General features: G+C 47.1%; 1 protein-coding gene across 1 annotated transcript in view; it reads right to left on the bottom strand.

The window, feature by feature from the left end:
- The window catches only part of LOC137522967 (carcinoembryonic antigen-related cell adhesion molecule 1-like), a 70,362-nt gene that overhangs the window by 8,050 nt on the left and 41,585 nt on the right, over positions 1 to 20,727 (bottom strand). The window contains exons 3-6 of the mRNA XM_068243136.1: positions 16,603 to 16,920; positions 11,195 to 11,470; positions 4,730 to 5,005; positions 1,010 to 1,294 (exon numbers count right to left, since the gene is read on the bottom strand). Of these exons, the coding sequence (XP_068099237.1) occupies positions 1,010 to 1,294; positions 4,730 to 5,005; positions 11,195 to 11,470; positions 16,603 to 16,920 (1,155 nt within the window). The remainder of the gene's footprint in view (positions 1 to 1,009; positions 1,295 to 4,729; positions 5,006 to 11,194; positions 11,471 to 16,602; positions 16,921 to 20,727) is intronic.

The following is a 20,727-nucleotide window of genomic DNA, read 5'->3' as shown; positions in this document are numbered from 1 at the left end:
ACCTTCTATGGAAGCAAATCGCCTCAAAAATGGCCCAAGCACCACTTTTCAAAGCGGATCGCAAACGAACCGCTCTGATATGAATTCTCTCATAGAATGATTGAGCAAGCGCTTTCAAGGCGATTTTGAAAATCGCCTGCGCTTAAAATTTTACAAAAATGCCTATAATGTGAACAAGGCCTTACTGATTTTTTTTTTTTTTACTGATGGCTAAAGTGGTACAAATACTCCACTGCATTACTGCTAAAAAGTCGCACAGCAATACTAAGTCTGTGTGACATTCACAGTGCACACGTTGCGTTTGTGTGTAACGTGTAGCATTATTAGAAAGTGCACATGTGAAAGAGGCCTCAAACAATACCAGTTGTCTGGCAGCCTTGCTGGTCTATTTGGCTGCAGCAGTGTCTGAATAACACCTGAAACAAGCATGCAGCTAATCTTATCAGATCTGACAATAATGTCAGAAACACCTGATCTGCTGCATGCTTGTTCAGGGTCTATGGCTAAAAGTATTAGAGGCAGAACATCAGGGCAGCCAGGCAACTGGTATTTCTTAAAAGGAAATAAATATGGCAGCCTCCATATCCCTCTTACTTCAGTTATCCTTTAAGTACATTTCAGTGAATGTAAACCTTACTGGATCAGAAATTCTTCTCTACAACCCTGGCAGCTTGTATGTTCTGTCCATGGATCATCAGGAGATATCTCTGTCTCATCGCACACCAGGAAGTAAGGAAGATGCACAGAGCTCTGGAATTCAGACTGTGTATGCAGCAAAGCAGGGCAGCTTTGGAGGAGGAGAGATGATTTATTTTGATGTGCAGCCTCTTAACTCTCCCCAAGTCCTGCCTACCATCTGCCCTCCTGCTTATTCAGCGCCCAAGGCCCTGTCCTTTGTGGCCTTTCCATTCCGGCACTGGGCAAGGGTTAAGGTCCATAAGAAAAGCCCCTTACTTGGTTACAGAAGATTTAGTTTATAGTGTAACATGTTATTACTGGAAATACTTACAGGACACAGTGAAGATCTGGCTGCTGGAGCCCCAGTAAGCAGCACTGGACATATTGCAGCTGTAGCTCCCGTTGTATGTCCCCTTTGGCTTCTGCATCTGGAGAGTTTGGTTGCCATCCAGCAGGGTGTAGGTGTTAGTAGTATAACTGTTCAGTGATTGGCCATCCTTCATCCATGTCACGTATTCAATATAGCCACTAGAGGCACTGCAACTTAAATTTGCAACAGGGGTGCTCCCTGTCACTTTCTGGGGTGACTGCGTCACTGTCACACCCTGCACTGGATCTGTGGGGTAAAAGTGTAAACACGCTTTATAACAAACTCCTATTTTAAGGATATACAAGGTGACACAGAACTTGGGGTTGATTCACTAAGACTATTAACGTGCCTTATCAGAGTTAACACACTTTATAAGAGTTAACATGCCTTATCAGAGTAGCATAGCGAGTGCTACGAACGTTTGCCTGCTAATCAGAGTTAACACACCTTATCAGAGTTAACACACCTTATCAGAGTTTACTTTTCTTATCAGAGTTAACATGCCTTATCCGAGTAGCATTGTGAGCACCAAAAACCTATGCCTGCTAATTGGCAATGACGAGAGCTCCACTCGTCCTGCCCTGAGCCCCTGCGGGTCCAATCACTTTAAAGGACATTATCCCTGCACTTGGATTGGCCCAATAGGCTGCCTGTCAATTGACAGAAAACTTGACAGGCAGCCTATTGGGCCAATTTAAGTGCAGGGATAATGTCCTTTAAAGTGATTGGACCCGCAGGGGCTCAGGGCAGGACGAGTGGAACTCTCATCATTGCCAATTAGCAGGCATAGGTTTTTGGTGCTCACAATGCTACTCGGATAAGGCATGTTAACTATGATAAGAAATGTAAACTCTGATAAGGTGTGTTAACTCTGATAAGGCATGCTATTTGTCTTAGTGAATCAAGCCCTTGGTGAGGTAGACATGTGTATGTACAGTGCTAAGCATACAAATAACTAGTCTGTCTTACTTTTTTGTTTCACTGCCTAAAAGAGTTAACATTTATGTATGCAAGTGACAGTTTTTCTCCCAGCTGAGTCGGGACGTAGTCAGACTACATTGTAACCTTAACGGATATAGAAGTAAAGCCAGAAAACACTTTCCTGGCAGAGAATGGCTTCTGAGAGCAGGGGATAGATTTTTAAAAAATCAATAGTTCATATATTTTAGCTTCTGGGACACAGAAAAACCGTGGCAATGCAAGATTCTTAGCTGATACACAGAAAACAAGACTGCAGGATTCTAAAAATAAGGTCATTTTTGGGGTAGAAGGATAGATACAAATGTTTATCTCATCGGTTTATTTTCACTTCCGGTGAAAGTGTCTGAAAGAGTTAATAGACTTACTTTCTTTTCACTCTTAGGCCCTTTAGGTCACTGCAGTTTTCTGTGCCACACAGGTCTCTCTCAGTGTGTGTTTTTATCTCTGTCTGAGTACAGGAATAATCTTATGCTAGGTACACACCTTACAATTTTCTGCTAGATTTACCTGCCAGATCGATTTTTTTCAACATGTCCGATCTTAATTTTGATCGATCTTCTGATCAATTTTCCAATCGATTTCTGTTCACTTTTACGGAAATCGGTCGGAAAATCGTTCAGAAAATCTATTGAAATGGAGATTGGACATGTTGAAAAAAATCGACCTGGCAGCTAAATCTAACAGAAAATTGTATAGTGTGTGCCTAGCATTAAACAAGTAGGAGTGAGATTCTGTGTTACAGCTTCACTGACTGGAAGCAACAGAGATGTTTCTCTCAGTTAAAGGGGAACTGAAGTGAGAAGAATATGGAGGCTGTCATATTTATTTCCTTTTAAACAATACACATTGCCTGGCAGCCCTGTTGGTGTATTTGGCTGCAGTAGTGTCTGAATCACATCAGAAACAAGCATGCAGCTAATCTTGTCAGATCTGTCAATAATGTCTGAAACACCTGATCTGCAGCATGCTTGTTCAGGGTTTATGGCTAAATGTATTAGAGGCAGAGGATCAGTAGGAGCTCCAGGCAATGTGCATTGTTAAAAAGGAAATAAATATGTCAGCCTCCATACCCCTCTTGCTTCAGTTGTGCAGTAATAGTTGGTGCTGGCTGCAATGCATTTTTTTAAATAGATACAAGAGAATCTTAATGCTTAATCAATAATACAACACATATTTCAGGTGTGTTAGCAGCAACAGCACATCCGATAACACTGGCTACCCTTTAAATGATCTGATATGACCCCTTCCCACCGAGCCTAACCCTAACTGACCCCCCCACAGATGCCTAACCCTAACATACCTCCCCACCAATGCCTAACCCTAATTGACTTCCACCCCCAAGCCTAACCCAACCGATCCCCCACAGGTGCCTAACCCTAACCGACTCCCTCCTCCCCACTGATGCCTAACCCTAACCGACCCCCCACAGGTGCCTAACCCTAACCGACCCCCTCCTCCCCACTGATGCCTAACCCTAACCGACCCCCCACAGGTGCCTAACCCTAACCGACTCCCTCCTCCCCACTGATGCCTAACCCTAACCGACCCCCCACAGGTGCCTAACCCTAACCGACTCCCTCCTCCCCACTGATGCCTAACCCTAACCGACTCCCCAGAGGTGCCTAACCCTAACCGACTCCCTCCTCCCCACTGATGCCTAACCCTAACCGACCCCCCCACAGGTGCCTAACCCTAACCGACTCCCTCCTCCCCACTGATGCCTAACCCTAAACGACCCCCACAGGTGCCTAACCCTAATTGACTCCCTCCTCCCCACTGATGCCTAACCCTAACCGACCCCCCCACAGGTGCCTAACCCTAACCGACTCCCTCCTCCCCACTGATGCCTAACCCTAACCGACCCCCACAGGTGCCTAACCCTAACCGACTCCCTCCTCCCCACTGATGCCTAACCCTAACCGACCCCCCACAGGTGCCTAACCCTAACCGACTCCCTCCTCCCCACTGATGCCTAACCAACCCCACACCTATTTCTACCCCTAACTGCCTCCTCTCCACCTTTTTCCCTGTCACAAACCCACTGATATCCACACCGCCTTTGCCGCCCCCACCAGGGCCACCCGATTTTTTATCACGTACTGGAGGCACCCGAATATCCCTTTATAGCTGCAATTTAAGTGGACCCAAATTAAAAATACAAGATTTCAGAAATAAAATCTATTTTCTAAATTATATTAATAAATAGCAGCCTTTTTTCAGCTGCATGATGACAAATATAAAATATTTTACATTTATTGGAGGAACCCCTCCCTTCCTTTCATATTGCCGGGACAGAATCCGGCAGACTGGTGGAGTAGGTAGGGTCCAGCAAAGGAGGAATTGCTAATGACTGCCACCTGTAACCCTAGTTATGCAAAGAGGAGGGTGAAAAGCATGCACTGAAATGCTCATAGGCTTGAAGGAGTGTTTATTTATCTTTGTATGTGTCAGAGTGGTGCAACGAAATATTTTGAATTAAAAAAATGTTTGTTTTGGGTCTGCTTTAACATGAGCGCCTAAAACTGCCAAAATGTCCTGTCCCGCCAAGTGAGGGTTGCAAGTATTATTCAGCTAACAGCAGACACGCTTTAATACATTCAGGTCAAGTTTCTTGGATTGCCTATACTCTCCAGTGTTGTCAGAAGAACATTAGAGAGTCAGGCACAATGTCACAGCTGCTAAAGTCTTATTACTACTCACTGTAGACAAAGATGTTATGAAATTCGATGCCCCAGTAGGCGGAGTTGGAGATGTTGCAGCTGTAGTTCCCGCTGAGCCCCCTGATTGGCTGAGTGATCAGGAGAGTGAGATTCCCATTGGATAGACTGTAGGCACTGCTGTTCAAAGGCATCCCATCCTTCAGCCAGGTTACTGTTTCAATGTAGCCACTGGAGGCGCTGCAGCTCAGGTTTGCAGTCGTAGTGGCCTCACTGACAATCTGGGGTGAATGAATCACTGTGACGTTCTGTATCGGGTCTGCAAGACAAGAGGAGAGGTTTAACAACCCAATCAAGTTTCCAGTATAACCATTTGCTACTTACATCCTGATCTCTGATAGTTGTCTTGTCAACAAGGATCACTCCAGTTCACACCCAATAGTGTAGCTGCAGACCTCGGGGCCCAGATGCAGAATTTGCCCCCCCCCCCTCCCATTAATATATTAAATAATGTGCTTCCCTTCACCCCGGTATAGTAGCCAGATCAATGTCCCCTCCACTCTCCCCCCCCCCCCCCCCCCCCGTATGGTAGCCAGGCATAGGCACCTCCAGTATTGCTAGCCAGATATGTGTCCCCGGTATAGCTAGCCAGGTATAGGTGACCCTAGTATAGGTAGCCAGGCATAGGTGCCCCCAGTATAGGTAGCCTATAGGTAGCCAGGTATAAGTGTCCCCAGTATAGGTAGCCAGGCATAGGTATCCCAGTATAGGTAGTCAGGCATAGGTGCCCCCAGTATAGGTAGCCAGGCATATGTGTCCCCAGTATAGGTAGTCATGCATAGGTGCCCCCAGTACAGGTATCCAGGCATAGGTGCCACCAGTGTAGGTAGCCAGGCATAGTTCCTCCCTTATAGGTAGCCAGGTATATGTTTCCCCAGTGTAGGAAGCTATGTATAGGTGTCCCCAGTATAGCTGGCCAGGCATAGGTGGCCCCAGTATAGGTATCAAGGCATAGGTGCCGCCAGTGTAGGTAGCTAGGTATAGGTGCCCCCAGTATAGGTAGCCAGGCATAGATTCTCCCAGTATAGGTAGCCAGGTATAGGTGCCCCCAGTATAGCCAGGCATAGGTGCCCCCAGTATAGGTAGCCTGGAATAGTTGCCCCCAGTAGAGGTAGCCAGGTATAGGTGTCCCCAGTATAAGTCGCCTGGTATAGGTGCCCCAGTATAGGTATTCAGGTATAGGTGCCCCCAGTATAGGTTGTGATAATATAGCAGCTATCTGTGATATTGTGTATAATACAGAAGCCATATTTTGTCATTTTATGCTGGCTATGTACTATCTCTTATGTGTATGTCGGTCAGGAGCCAGTCTGGCTGCTGGCTTTGGGGTATAATTGGGCACCAGGCTGAAGGAAGCTGCTAATTTGATTTTCTGTATGTCAATGTAAATTACATTTGCATTCAGTGTTCAGCAAGGAAACAGGTAATTAGATAACGACCCACCCCTTTGTCCTGAATCTCCTGAAAAGGTGTTGCATTGCTTTGAACTTTGTATGCATACAAACAGCCCCTGCTGTCCCAATTTACAATCAGGACTGACTGTGCCTGGAATGTTGGAAGCTAAAACAGGAACCTTTGAAGATTGCATATCACAGCCAGCAAGGATGTGACAAGAGTTTTGTGCAAACCTTCTGAGGAAAATAAATTATATCTACACTTGTACCTTTGGGATACGCTGCTTGCTATAAAAATCGGCTTGAGAGACTCAGGCCTTGTAGTTCCCTGGACATAGCAAAGACGTTAGAACTGCCCTGGTCCAACCAGCTGCTGCATTCTCCCGCAAACACCGTTCAGACCTTCATGCTGGTAACGTTTTATTCCCGTTTTTATTTTTGAGCAAACTGTCTTGTTTTGCGTCTTTGTAATTTTTACTTTGTTTTTGTAAATCTTTTGTATATATTCCTTTCTGCACTGTTCCACTTTTTGGAATATTAAATATTAATTTAATAAGTTTGACTTCTCATGTACTAATATAACTCATATCCTAGAGAGAGACTGCTGTGTAATTTGTGTTACAAGTTTAGTGCCCGATTGTACTGCTGGGATTGTGCCTTGCTACCATGTGATTGTATTGTGTGTGAGGCGTTCTTGTATTTTGGCCTAAGCGCGCAGCTGACCCAAATACGAAAACGCTGGACTGAGTGCAGCCACTCGACAGCAGAGGGGGAATTGTTGAAGTGTCAGTGTTGAAGGTGCTAGTGGTGGCAGAGAGTGAGAAGTGTTACTGAGGGGTGACAGCCTTGTGTTAGCTTGAATAAGGCTGCTTCCCCTCTCGATCTAGTCAAACCCCCAGTCGGGAACCGTCTCTGCAGGCTTGCCATGGGGCCGGTTCCTGACATAGTTAGCCAGGCATAGGTGTCCCAGATGTAAGTAGCCAGGAGTAGGTGCCCCCAGTATAGCTAGCCAGACATAATTGCCCCCAGTATAGGTATCAAGGCATAGGTGCCTCAAGTGTAGGTAGCCAGGCATAGGTGCCCCCAGTATAGGTAGCCAGGCATAGATGCTCCCAGTATAGGTAGCCAGGTACAGGTGCCCCAGTATAGCTAGTAAGGCATAGGTGCTCCCAGTATAGCTAGCCAGGCATAGGTGCCCTCAGTATGGGTAGCCAGACATAGGTGCCCCCAGTATAGGTAGCCAGGCATAGGTGCCCCCACTATAGGTAGCCAGGTCTAAGTGCCCCCAGTATAGGTCGCCAGACATAGGTGCCCCCAGTATAGGTAGCCAGGCATAGGTGCCCCTAGTATGGTTAGCCAGGCATAGATGCTCCCAGTATAGGTAGCAAGGTATAGGTGCCCAAAGTATAACCAGGTATAGGTACCCCAGTATAGCTAGTAAAGCATAGGTGCCTCCAGTATAGCTAGCCAAGCATAGGTGCCCCCAGTATAGCTAGCCAGGCATAGGTGCCCCCAGTATAGGTAGCCAGGCATAGGTGCCCCCACTATAGGTAGCCAGGTCTAAGTGCCCCCAGTATAGGTAGCCAGACATAGGTGCCCCCAGTATAGGTAGCCAGGTGTAAGTGCCCCCAGTATAGGTAGCCAGGTGTAAGTGCCCCCAGTATAGGTAGCCAGGTATAGGTGCCCACAGTATAGATAGCCAGGCTGGCGGGGGGGGGGGGGGGGGGGGAGGGAGCCGTGGCGGGCACATGCAGAGCAGCTGAGCGTTAACTACTATAGTCATGTTGCTGGGGTCAGGCGCCACATATACTCACTTCCTGGTCCCTTGCGTTCCATCTCACAGTAACAGCGCCCCCTAAATTGGTATCAACTCAGAATTATTAGCATCTCATCTCTAATCAACACCAGAGGAATGGTGTCTTCCACATCCCATGCAAAGAAAACACTTTACTGAATAAAACTTGATGAATAAAATTGCTCTTTTTATACAATGTTCATTTATAATGTATTTAGTTGGTGTCTTCTCATTGTAAAATCTTTCCTCACCTACAATTACTGTATATTCTGACATTTGACAGTAATGCCGGCATTTTTACTCGTGGCAAAGTGCACCACTGTGTGTATTCTCTCTGTATAATGAGCAGTAATACGGTATCATTTGATCTCCCAGAGTGCTCTGGGGCAGAAAACTGTGTGACATCAAGCATAAGCTAAGCATCACTGGGAGTGGAGGGCTACACAGGCCTGTTTCTAGGGGCCGTGCAGCCGTGCGGGCACCCTGAGCGCTATTGGGAGGGGGCGCTTTAATGGAGGGGGGAGCCGCAGCCACGGGGAGAGCAGCCCGACCTCTCCCTCCCTTCCTCTCCCCGGGCCGCCCTCCATGCTCCCTCCTCCAGACTGCAGAGTTAGTGCAGGGAAGTGCTCACTGTAAATAGCTACTCACCTCCCTGGTTCCAATCGCCGCTCACTCGCCGCTCCTCTCTACATAGCCGGGTATACACACACTGCTTCCTGTTAAACTGGATGAACAACAACATCCAGAAGGAGCACCACAGTGGCAAAGTATCAGTGTGCCAAGGTCAAGGTCTCAGTGCCCACAGAGACCCACAGCAATCCAAACATCAAGTAGGACCGGCACCACTGTAGAAAGTCGTATTAAAGCTCTTTTATTGAATCAAAACGGCTCAGCAATGACAGATGCTGTTTCGGGCTATGCCCTTTATCAAACTGCAACAGCCTTAGTGAATACACAAGTGAACAAGCCTTTAAATATCCCATCCCCAATAAAAACACCAATCGGTGTCCTGCTGGGCGGAGAAACTGGTGGACCTGATGGGGAACTACATACAATAATATGCAAAGGCAATCAGAGTCATTTACCTGTCACCTGTAATCTGTGTAGACGCCAGCACTGCCGGCGTGTGTATTCTGTAAAGTTTCCTAAGCAATGGGAGGGCATAGGGGCGTCGCCCAACCTGTGTCCTCAAATGTGCGCACAGCATATAACTTCCAGGTGGCTGCAAGCTCATGACAAGGCTCGACTCACCAAAGGAACGCATCCCATGAGTCTCAACACGTGGACGTCACATCCGGTAAAACCAGAAGTGACATACTCAGAAAATATCCGCATCAGTGGAGCGCATACAAAGCGTTTCTATAGACGCACGTCACCTCCAACTGAAACGGAAGTGATGTGCATAATGGCCAATGCAAAATGTCGTTGCTAAGCAACCGGAGGTACACAAAGACAAGACGCGGCACAAGCTTGTTCAGGCTTGTTTACTGGTGTATTCACTAAGGCTGTTGCAGTTTGATAAATGAATTATCGCACAGCACCCAACAATTTACCATATTTGCTTCATTTAATGTTCTCACATGACATACTGCAGCCAGGGCCGGATTTGTATTCTTTACCACCCAAGGTTGCTGTCACCAGCCACCCCCCTTCAGTATAGGTAGCGAGGTGACCCCTCCCCCCTTCCCTCCAGTATAGGTAGCCTGATGACCCCCTGTATAGGTAGCCATATGACCCCTACCCTCTTCCCTCTAGTATAGGAAACATGATGACCCCTCCCCCTCCAGTATAGGTAGCCAAATTACTCCTCCCCCCTCTCCCTCCAGTATAGGTAGCCAGATGACTCTCTTAATCCCTCCTTTTCCTACTCCCCCCCTCCCCTCCTTTCAGTATAGGTAGCCAGCTCGCCTTCACACCGCAGCAGCCAACAGTGTCATTCATTTCTCAGCTTGTCTCCAGTGTAGAAGCTTCCTCTTCCCATCTGTCTCCAGATGCCCAAGTCCAGAGCAGCCAGCCACAATGCAAACATGCACAGGCCACTGGCGGCAGAGTACTGTGGTCAGGCGCTCATCTGATCTCCCTGCATTGCAGCATTTGCAAGCTTGCAAATGCTGCATAAGTTTAGTCTGCTGCTTTGGTGCCCTTGTTCCTATGATGACCTAGGCCATGGCCTTGGTGGTCTTGCCTAAATCCGGCCCTGGCTGCAGCTCAACTCAATAGCACACTGGCTGGCTGTGAGTCTGTGACAAACAAACTGCTCACCCTCAGCCACTCCATTACTCCTCACTCAGGACAGCAGTGCCACCACCTCTCTTCTGCTGTGCAAGTCAAATGAAACACTGTTGCTCTCCTGCCTTCCCCCTCCTCACTCACTGTCAGACTCCTCACACAGCACATCAAGCTGCTTTTCCCTAATGCTGCTCTCCTGCCTCCCCCCTCACTGCCAGACTCCTCACACAGCACAACAAGCTGCTTTTCCCCAATGATGACCTCTTCACCTTACTCTCCTCTCACTTTTCCTACTCTGACTGCATGATGTTAGTGTAAACACACAGTACAAACATGCAGCCCTTGTAATCTCTGCGCGTAATGCAAATGTTTTACCTTGCATCATGAGAGAACCAGCCCTGCCCATCGCAACGCAAAAAATACATGCAAAACCAGCTTAAAGAGACTCCGTAACAAAAATTGCATCCTGTTTTTTATCATCCTACAAGTTCCAAAAGCTATTCTAATGTGTTCTGGCTTACTGCAGCACTTTGTACTATCACAGTCTCTGTAATAAATCAATGTATCTTTCCCTTGTCAGCCTTGTCAGCCTGTGTCTGGAAGGCTGCCAAGTTCTTCAGTGTTGTGGTTCTGCTATGCACTCCCCCCTCAGGGGGGAAAGAAACACACAAATGATCTCTTGAGATTCAAAAGGAAGGCTGTATACAGCCTGCTTGTGTATGGGGTTGTTTTCTATGTGTGGACATACTGTACATCAACCTACTTCCTGTTTTGGTGGCCATTTTGTTTGTTTATAAACAAACTTTTTAAAACTGTTTTTAACCACTTTTAATGCGGCGGGGAGCGGCGAAATTGTGACAGAGGGGAATAGGAGATGTCCCCTAACGCACTGGTATGTTTACTTTTGTGCGATTTTAACAATACAGATTCTCTTTAAAGCGCAAAGGAAAGGCATTCTGACCAGTAGAAACTTGGAGAGTGCGCACTGTGAGATCTGTGATGACAATTGCCCATCTCTAGTTCCACTTACAATAAACTGTGAACATGATGAAACCAGTGCCCCAGTTGGCCGGGTTGGAGATGTTGCAGCTGTAGTTTCCAGAGGAGGTTCTCTTTGGTTGCAGGATCTGGAGAGTGTGGTTCCCGTCCAATAGGAGGAAGGAGGTGCTGTTATACACAGGCTGTCCATCCTTCTGCCATGCCACAGATCCGCTTCCTGTCTGGGAAGTGCAGGACAGACTGGCCGCAGGGGTGCTCTCATCTACTATTCCCGGGGTCTTGGTCACTCTCACATTCTGCACGCGGTCTGTCGGGAAGAGAAGAGGACATGGATACACATGATATGTGGAAAATCACAATCTACCTTGCTGGAGGTCACTGCGCCATCCAGTATCTTCATTAAGGTGCCATGGCACTTTTGTAGTAATAGGGGGTGCAGAGGTTTGCGACCGCACCGGGGCCCTTGTGCCAGAGGGGCCCCACTAGGGGCCTCTCTTCATCCATCTTCATAGCTTTTCATTGGTGCTATACTGGTAATTAACACATTTATGTGAGCATAGAATAGCGGTAATCCTTAAAGAGGAACTCCAGTGAAAATAATATAATTTAAAAAAAGTGCTTCATTTTTACAATAATTATGTATAAATGATTTAGTCAGTGTTTGCCCATTGTAAAATCTTTCCTCTCCCTGATTTACAGTCTGACATTTATCACATGGTGACATTTTTACTGCTGGCAGGTGATGTCAGTGGAAGGAGAGGCTGCTTGCTTTTTTGGCAGTTGGACCCAGCTGTAAACAGCTGTTATTTCCCACAATGCAATGAAGTTCGCAGACTGGAAACTGTCAAGACCATGGTGCTGACATCACACTGCATACCTCCCAACATTTGGAAATGAGAAAGCGGGACACTTAGGCCACACCCTGACACACCCCCAACCACACCCCTGACACACCCTTAGTCATGCATACATTTTATATGATTTTTTTTTTTAATTAAGCCCACAATGGTCCTTTAAATAAATAAAAAAATTATTAGCCAATGTACCCTGCACTTGTGGGTGGGGAGAAGGGTGAGGTTGCTCATGGGTGAGGAGGCGAAAAAATGATCGAGGCAACAGCCGGCGGATGTGGTGTGTGGGATGAGGGTCCTGGATAATATTCTCCCTCCCTCCCACCGAATGTGCCCCCCAGTTTCCCCCCTGTTTACAGAGTTAAGTTCGCAGCGGAGCGGGCTGTCTTACCATTCATTCTCGCATGCGGGCATCTGGCTCTTCTCTGCTTCCTGTGACATCACAGGAAGTAGAATGAAGCCAGAGATGCCCGTACGCGAGAATGAATGGTAAGACAGCCTGCTCCGCTGCGAACGTAACTCTGCAAACAGGGGGGACACTGGGGGGCACATTCGGATGGAGAATATTATCCCGGACCGCATCCCACACACCGCATCCGCCGGCTGGCGCCTTGATCATTTTTTTCCACATCTGACCCCCCAGCAGCCGGGACACTGGGGGGTCATAACAGGACAGCAGGAGAGACCCCCCCAAATCGGGACAGTCCCGACGAAAACGGGACGGTTGGGGACTATGACACTGTGGGAGGGGTTTCACCACAATATCAGCCATACAGAGCCCCCTGATGTTCCGTTTGTGAAAAGGAATAGATTTCTCATGGGAAAGGAGGTATCAGCTACTGATTGGGATGACGTTCAATTCTTGGTCACGGTTTCTCTGTAACTAACTGTTTCCTTACTCTGATTACACTTCTCTGACACTGAAACTGTCCTTGCTAGGTTTTGAGGCTCCATATCAATACAATGCTTGGGCCCCATGTAAAACTTGTACCGGAGCCCCAAGCTACTTAGTTATGCCCCTGGTAAGGTGCTTATAAACGGTACAATTTTTCCTTCAGATTTGATCTTTGGTCGATTGGAAAAGGAAAAAATATTGATCTGAAAGTTGGATTTTATGATCGACTCGGAATGTAAAACCTTCTTAAATCTGTCCATTAATGGGAAGAATCGATATCTGCCTTCCAGTTAGTTTCAATCATTCAAATTGTGTTGAAAAATCAAATCTGAAGAAAAAATTGTACCGTTAATGGGCACCTGAAAGCCCAATCTACACGATACGATTCTTTATACGATTCAATTAAGATTCTATTTACGATCCGATTAAATCCAACATGTCCGATAGGGATTCGATTCGATTCAATTCGAAAACAATGGTAAATTGAATTGAATCGAATCCCGATCGGACATGTCGGATTTAATCGGATCGTAAATAGAATCATAATCGAATTGTACAAAGAATCGTATAGTGTAGATGGGGCTTTAGAGAACAGAAGGTGTGGAGTCCTTCAGCAATACAGAGCATATCAGGGGAGGAGGATTAGTAATTAAAATACACCTGACGTGTTATAAAAAAAAACCCTAGCTACTTACCTAAGAAATGGGAAGTCTGGATGTCCCAAAAGCTTCTCAGATGCTCAAAGAGCTCATTATTCCAGCAAAGAGTCCTTCTAAACCAGGGGCATCAAACTCAAATACAAAGTGGGCCGAAACTGAGCACTGGGACCAAGTCGCGGGTCAACCTCAATGTCTAGTAGCCACATTCCTCCCTTATAAAGTTCTCTGCTGTCTAGTGGTCCATCCTCCCCTATACAGTTCCCTGGTGTCTAGTGGTCCATCCTCCCCTATACAGTTCACTGGTGTCTAGTGGTCCATCCTCCCCTATATAGTTCCCTGGTATTTAGTGGTCCTCCCTCTCCTATACAATTTCCTGTTGTCTAGTGGCCCTCCCTCCCCTATACAGTTCCCTGGTATTTAGTGGTCCTCCCTCTCCTATACAGTTTCCTGGGGTCTAGTTGTCCTCCCTCCCCTATACAATTCCCTGGTGTCTAGTGTTCCTTCCTACCCAATATAGTTATCTAGTATTTAGTGGCCCTCCCTCTCCTATACAGTTTCCTGTTGTCTACAGTGACCAGATTTTTTTGGGTTCAACCTGGGACGTAGAATATGGGGGGTGGGGTTCACGGTGCGGTGTGGCCATGACATTGTATGGGCGGAGCGTAACCGCAACCCCAAAGCAGCAAATATATATATACATTTCAGCAGAAAACAAACGCAATTTGGGCAACATTTCAGCAAAAAACAAACGCAATTTGGGTAACATTTCAGCAGAAAACAAATGCAATTTGGGTAACATTTCAGCAAAAAACAAACGCAATTTGATCAACATTTCAGCAGAAAACAAATGCAGTTTGGGCAACATTTCAGCAGAAAATACACGCAATTTGGTCAACATTTCACCTGCAAAAAAAGAATTTACTTACCTGACGGAAGTCTCCTCTCCCGCCGGCCTCTGGCGCACAGCTCCCCCAGAGACATTGCTCCTGCAATCTCCCACGCTGAATGGAATAGCAGGGCTACGGGAAGATGGCGCCCGAAGCCCTGTACTGGAGACACAAATAGCCCTGCTCTGCCTGCCGGAAGACTATGCAGGCTGGAGCTGGGCTACAGGCTATGAACTGAAGCGGCGTCTATTAGACGCCGCTGCCAGTTCATGCAATCATACGGTGGCCAGAGTCCCGAGGCAGGGACTTAGCATAGTCTGGGATCAGGGGACCCTAAATCCGGGACCTGTCCCGTGTAAACCGGGACTTATAGTCAGCATACTGTTGTCTAGTGGCCCTCCCTCCCCTATACAGTTCCCTGGTATTTAATGGTGCTCCCTCGCCTATACAGTTTCCTGTTGTCTAGTGGCCCTCCCTCCCCTATACAGTTCCCTGGTGTCTAGTGGCCCTCCCTCCCCTATACAGTTCCCTGGTGTCTAGTGGTCCTTCATCCCCTATACAGTTCCCTGGTATTTAATGTTTCTACCTCTCCTATACAATTTCCTGTTGTCTAATGGCCCTCCCTCCCCTATACAGTTCCCTGGTATTTAGTGGTGCTTCCTCCCCTGTACAGTTTCCTGGTGTCTAGTGACCCTCCACCATTCCCTATACAGGTCCTTGGTGTCCAGTGCTTTCCAACTCCCTTCCACATATGGCTTTCCTGGTAATTTAGAGCTTCACCTCCTGGTGGTCTAGAGTGGGCCAAACATAATTTAGAGTGGGGAAATCACTTGAAGGCCAAATTTGATGGCTCTGCGGGCCAAATTTGGCCCATGGGAGGGAGATTGACATGTATGCTCTGAACATAATCGACTTGCTTCACTCAAGGTTTCTTCTGGCTGTGCTCCTGTCCATGGATGAGCACATTGGACATGAGTAAGGTCCACACATGACCAGTAGAACGAAGTGCTACCACACTCTAAAGGTGGCCATACATTAGAACGTATATGGGCAGATTCGACCAAGAGACAAATGTATCTCTGATCGAATCTGATTAATTTGTCTCTTGTCGAATCTGCCCATACACTACAGGCCGAAATCATCAGGGAATCGGCTGAGCCGCCGCCGTCCGCCTCGCCGCTGCCCCCAAAATGTATAAATGTATGTTGTGTAGTGCATTTATACATTACCTGTCCTGTAGCAGCTCGCCGGGTCCATCACCGCCTTCATGACGTCAGACATAGCGCCGCCGGCGTGTATGCGGAACCCGGAGGTGGACGGAAACCGCGTGGAGGCTGACACCGGGCAGGTAATGTATAAATGCACTACACACACTACATACATTTATACATTGCAGCGGCGGGGGTTTCGTTGTCTCGTCGCTAGTAAGCAATTCGGCCGCCGTACCGCCGCGCACCTGACCAACCAACCTCGGCCCGACATTCTCCAACATGCGAGATCGACTTTGCGGCCAATTTCTGTCCCGAAATTGGTCGCTTTGTCAGTCGGGCATGCACTTGGCAGCACCAATTTTCATCCAATTCGATTATAATAATCGAATTTGATGGTCGATTGGTTGGTTGGTCGGCTAGTGAGTGCCCGCTTAACTCTCTTAGTCAACCACCTTTTCCACAACCCTATCTCATGTGTCTCTTCCCCTCCCTTTAGATTGTAATCCTTTGGCAGCCCTACCCCTCCCCCAGTGTGTCCTTCTTAATTTTGCTACCCCAGCAATGACACCCTTCTCATGGACTAACTCGGACTTGTTTTGCTGGGTCTCTGTAAAACCCATTTTATACCCTGATTGTATGTATAACCTTGTGCTATAAGTGTGTTGTATAACCGTTTGCTACCGTTCTGCCTTGTTACAATGTATGCATCCCTATTTATTGCCCAGCGCTGCGTAATATGTTGGCGCTTTATAAATACAATAAACAATAATAATAATAATGGCGGAAAAAAGCGGTGCCGTTCCATCCGAATTGGGGTGTGGTTGTTTACAGCAGGCAGAAGTTCACAGTTATAGATACAACTCAACAACAAATCAACAAATCAAATAAGATAAGCTAAAATGTGTTAAAATATTGTGGGAGCACCACACTAGTTACCATAGAAATCCACCTGGAAGTGGCGATATCCGGGTACGGTAAACGTTTGAATAGTTGCAGTAATGTTAAGACTGTATAGTCCTGCGTCATCCTTGGTCGTCCTATAGATCAGCAGAGACCCCGATTCCGTGAGGAGGTATCGCCCTTTGACTCTGCTAGAGTCATATTCATCATAGTTTGGTATTCTGATGAGCAGAGGGTCGCCGTTATAACTCCAGAATACGCCAGACGGACTCCCGTCATACCAGACGGTCAGTGAGATGTTTTCCCCAGTGGTGTAGATGCTGCTGTCATTGCTGGCTATAGCCAACACTTTATCTGTGCAACACAAAATACAGTTAGAGTGGAGAAAGCAGTTCGCCAGCAGCAGAGCGGCGCTAAAGACCTGCAGGTCAGTGATGGATCAGACGGCTGCTTTGGCTACTTGGAGGACTCTAAGCAAGGTAGCAGCACTGGCTCCCCTGCTTCCCAGCTGGCCTTTTTGGCAAGGTGAGTTGAGGCAGGGGAGGCAAGTACCTCCCCCCGGCACCCGGCAGATGGCATTAGTTGTACCCTCCCTCCCCCCATCCCCCCCCTTCCCGACGGTATTAGGTGTTCCCCAGAGCCAGTTAACAAATCCCACAGGCCCTCCCAATGAGTGTTGTGGTCCCCGGCACCAGTGGAGAAAACTCACTTGTCCCCCCAGCATGCTCCTCCTACAGTCTGTGTGTCTCTGCCTTCATCCTTGGGTGGCGCCTTTTCTTAGTGACCTGGCAGCTTGCGTGTACTCATGAGAGTTCGCTTCACTGAAAATACTTTGCAGGGGTCCTGGGGACCACTATTCACTTGGGGAAGAGAAATGGAGAACTGCCCAGGATGAAGCAGTTTATTTCGGTGCCTAGCGCCAAGCACTGAAGCTGGGTGCCATCATAGCAGCAGTGTTATGCTGCGCGCCCCACATAACAGTAATTCAAGGCTCCGGTGGTTGCCAGACCCCGAATTATAACAGTTTGGCTCACCCTATGCCAAACTGCCCGGCGCCAGAATGATATGCATCTGAATGAAGACATAAAGAACTGGTTAACTGTCCCACTGCTAATCTGCTATATCCTTTTTTTTTTTGGGGGGGGGGGGGGGGGGGGGGTTAATGGAGGGGTGGGTAAATATGCTAGATCTACAACCTTGTTTTTGGAGGGGGGGGCGGCTGGGCTTTACTGAGCGTCCCAGTGGTCCAGGGGCGGCTCCAGGACTTGTTTATGAAGGATTCTATGCAGGTACTGGATTCACTGGTGGGGTAGCAGCTGAAATGGGTGTGTCCATACACTGGAAAGTGGGCGTGGTACCGGCGAATCACGATAGGAAACTTTAAAGGGGAGCTCTGGGAGTGCTATGGAGCTGCTGGGGGAGCTATAGCACCGGCAAGCTCCCCCCCCCCCCAACCCCTTGCCCCTCCCCTGTGCATACGCCCTTGCTTTGAATATATGGATTTAAAATGTTAATATGAAGTAGAACTATTGATGATAGAAAGGACCAGTGTGGTTTAAGAGGGAGCAGTGAAAAATGGTGCCAGGAGCGGGCGCTATAAAAATGGCGCCTCATTGAAAACCATTAATAAACGATATTTATCGTTTTATAAAGTTAAAAAATGGCGCCGACCACCAAAAGGATATTTATCGTTTAAAACCTGCTTTTTTTGTCCTGCCTGAACAATATTTATCGTTTTAAGCCCTGCTTTGCTGCCATTTAGAAAATGTCTGCCCGCCGACTTTAACGTTTAATTGCACAGCCCCCTTAAAAGATAGAAACACCAAATTTGGAATGTTAAGAAAAACAGTGGGAACAAGAGGAAAAAAAATTTCATAAAGACCTAATACTTTTTGAGAAAATCGATTTTAAAGTTCAAAGAAACAAACAGATACATTTAAATGCCGCTGGTCAGCGTGTGGGAAATATTTCCCAGCAGTTACAATACAATACAATACAATAACATTTCTATAGCGCTTTTCTCCCATAGGACTCAAAGCGCTTAGGCTCTCTCAGATTCAGTAATTAGTAGGATGAAGTATTCACACAACAAAAGTTATATTTCTGCAAATGCCAGACTGAACAGGTGGGTTTTCAGTCTGGATTTAAACACGTCCAGGGATGGGGCTGTCCTGATCTGTTGAGGTAAGGAGTTCCAAAACGTAGGGGCAGCATGACAGAAGGCTCTGGGACCAAAAGTTTCCAAGTGGACTCCGGGTATGACTAGATTATTAGAACCTGTGGATCTGAGAATGCGGGGATTGCTACGCAGCTGTAACATATCTTTCATGTATCCAGGGCCTAGATTATTCAGGGATTTAAATGTCAGTAGGCCGATCTTGAATAGGACCCTCCATTCTATAGGTAGCCAGTGAAGGGAATGCAGGACTGGCATTATGTGGCAGTGACGGGGTTGGTTGGTTAGCAGTCTGGCAGCAGTATTCTGTATCAGCTGTAGGCGGTACAAGACCTTTTTTGGAAGGCCAGTGTAGAGAGCATTGCAGTAGTCCAGTCGGGATGTGATGAAGGCGTGGACTAAGGTTGGCAGATCTTCTGGGGGTATGAGGTGCTTGATTTTTGCAATGTTCTTCAGGTGAAAATAGGATGATTTCACCACAGCAGAGATTTGAGTTCTGAAGTTTAAATCCCCATCAATTAGAACTCCCAGGCTACGCACATGATCAGAGCTGCGTAGATCCATGCCTCCTATTCCCAGTGGTGAAGACTGCAAGTTAAGTTGTTTTGATATCATGCTCTGCCCTCCAATCAGAAGGACTTCAGTTTTGTCTGCATTTAGTTTCAGCCAGTTGTCATTCATCCATTGCTGTAGTTCACGTAAGCAGGCGTTTATAGTTAGAGTTGGGTCTGTCACACCAGGCTTGAAGGAAAGATATAGTTGGGTGTCGTCTGCATAGCAGTGGTATGTCAGACCATGTTTTTGGATTAGTTTTCCCAACGGTAGCATGTAAATCGTGAAAAGCAGGGGAGAGAGGATTGAGCCCTGAGGCACCCCATACTTAAGTGTTACAGGGGTGGACAGGAAGGGCCCCATAGACACTTTGTGGGTTCTGCCACTCAAGAAGGATTGGAACCACTGAAGTACTATGCCATCAATGCCGCAGTATTCCTGTAGCCTGTTTATCAAGATGTCCTGGTCAACTGTGTCAAAGGCTGCAGAAAGGTCTAGCAGTATGAGGATCGAGCACTCTCCTCTGTCTCTTGCCATGAGCAGGTGGTTGCATATTTGGATGAGGGCAGTTTCAGTGCTGTGGTGTTTCCTGAAGCCAGACTGGAATGGGTCATAACTGTTATTTTGTAGGATTCTGGCTTCTAGCTGGAGGTATACAGCTTTTTCAATTAGCATGCCCAGAAAGGGGAGGTTAGAGACAGGTCTGTAGCTGGTCATTGCATCTGGGTCCAGGGAGGGTTTTTTGAGGAGAGGCCTGATGATTGCTTCCTTCAGTAAAGCAGGAAATATCCCTGATTGTAAGGAACAGTTAACAATTTTGAGGAATACCGGTACGAACAGGTCGGGGCAGTTCAACATGAACTGTGTTGGGCCAGGATCCAGGTCACAGGTAGTTAGGCGGACGTGAAGGAGGATGCTTGATGTGACTTCTTCATCAATTTCTTTGAAGTTTGACCAAGGTGTTACGTTGTCTCTGCTAATGGTCTTCGGCGCTATATTAGGCTTAGATGCTGTAAGTTGGATGGCGGACCTTATAGCGGAGACTTTGTCTGTGAAGAAATGGGCAAATTGGTCACAGAGGTCCTTTGAAGACTCGATATTAAGTTTTTGACATGCTGGGTTGCAGAGTTTTTCCACTGTGCGGAACAGTTGGGCTGGTTTGTTAACTGCATTTGCAATCTCTTGTGATAGAAAGGATGATTTTTTTCCCGTGATTACCTTTTGGTAGCTCTTCAAGTGGAAGATTAAGGCATGTTTGTCTTCTGGGGACTGAGATTTGCGCCACAGCCTCTCAAGTTTTCGGCCTTGTCTTTTCAGCTCTTTTATAGCGTTATCAAACCACTGTGCATGATGGTGTGGAGTAAGATATTTGGTGCGCAGAGGAGCAATGGTCTCAAAGGTGGAGGACACACATTTGTTGTATTTAAACACCA

The sequence above is a fragment of the Hyperolius riggenbachi genome, chromosome 6, assembly GCF_040937935.1.
Source record: "Hyperolius riggenbachi isolate aHypRig1 chromosome 6, aHypRig1.pri, whole genome shotgun sequence".
NCBI classification, from domain to species: domain Eukaryota; kingdom Metazoa; phylum Chordata; class Amphibia; order Anura; family Hyperoliidae; genus Hyperolius; species Hyperolius riggenbachi.
The sequence above is the reverse complement of the archived record's forward strand: the minus strand, read 5'-3'. Positions and strand labels throughout refer to the sequence as shown.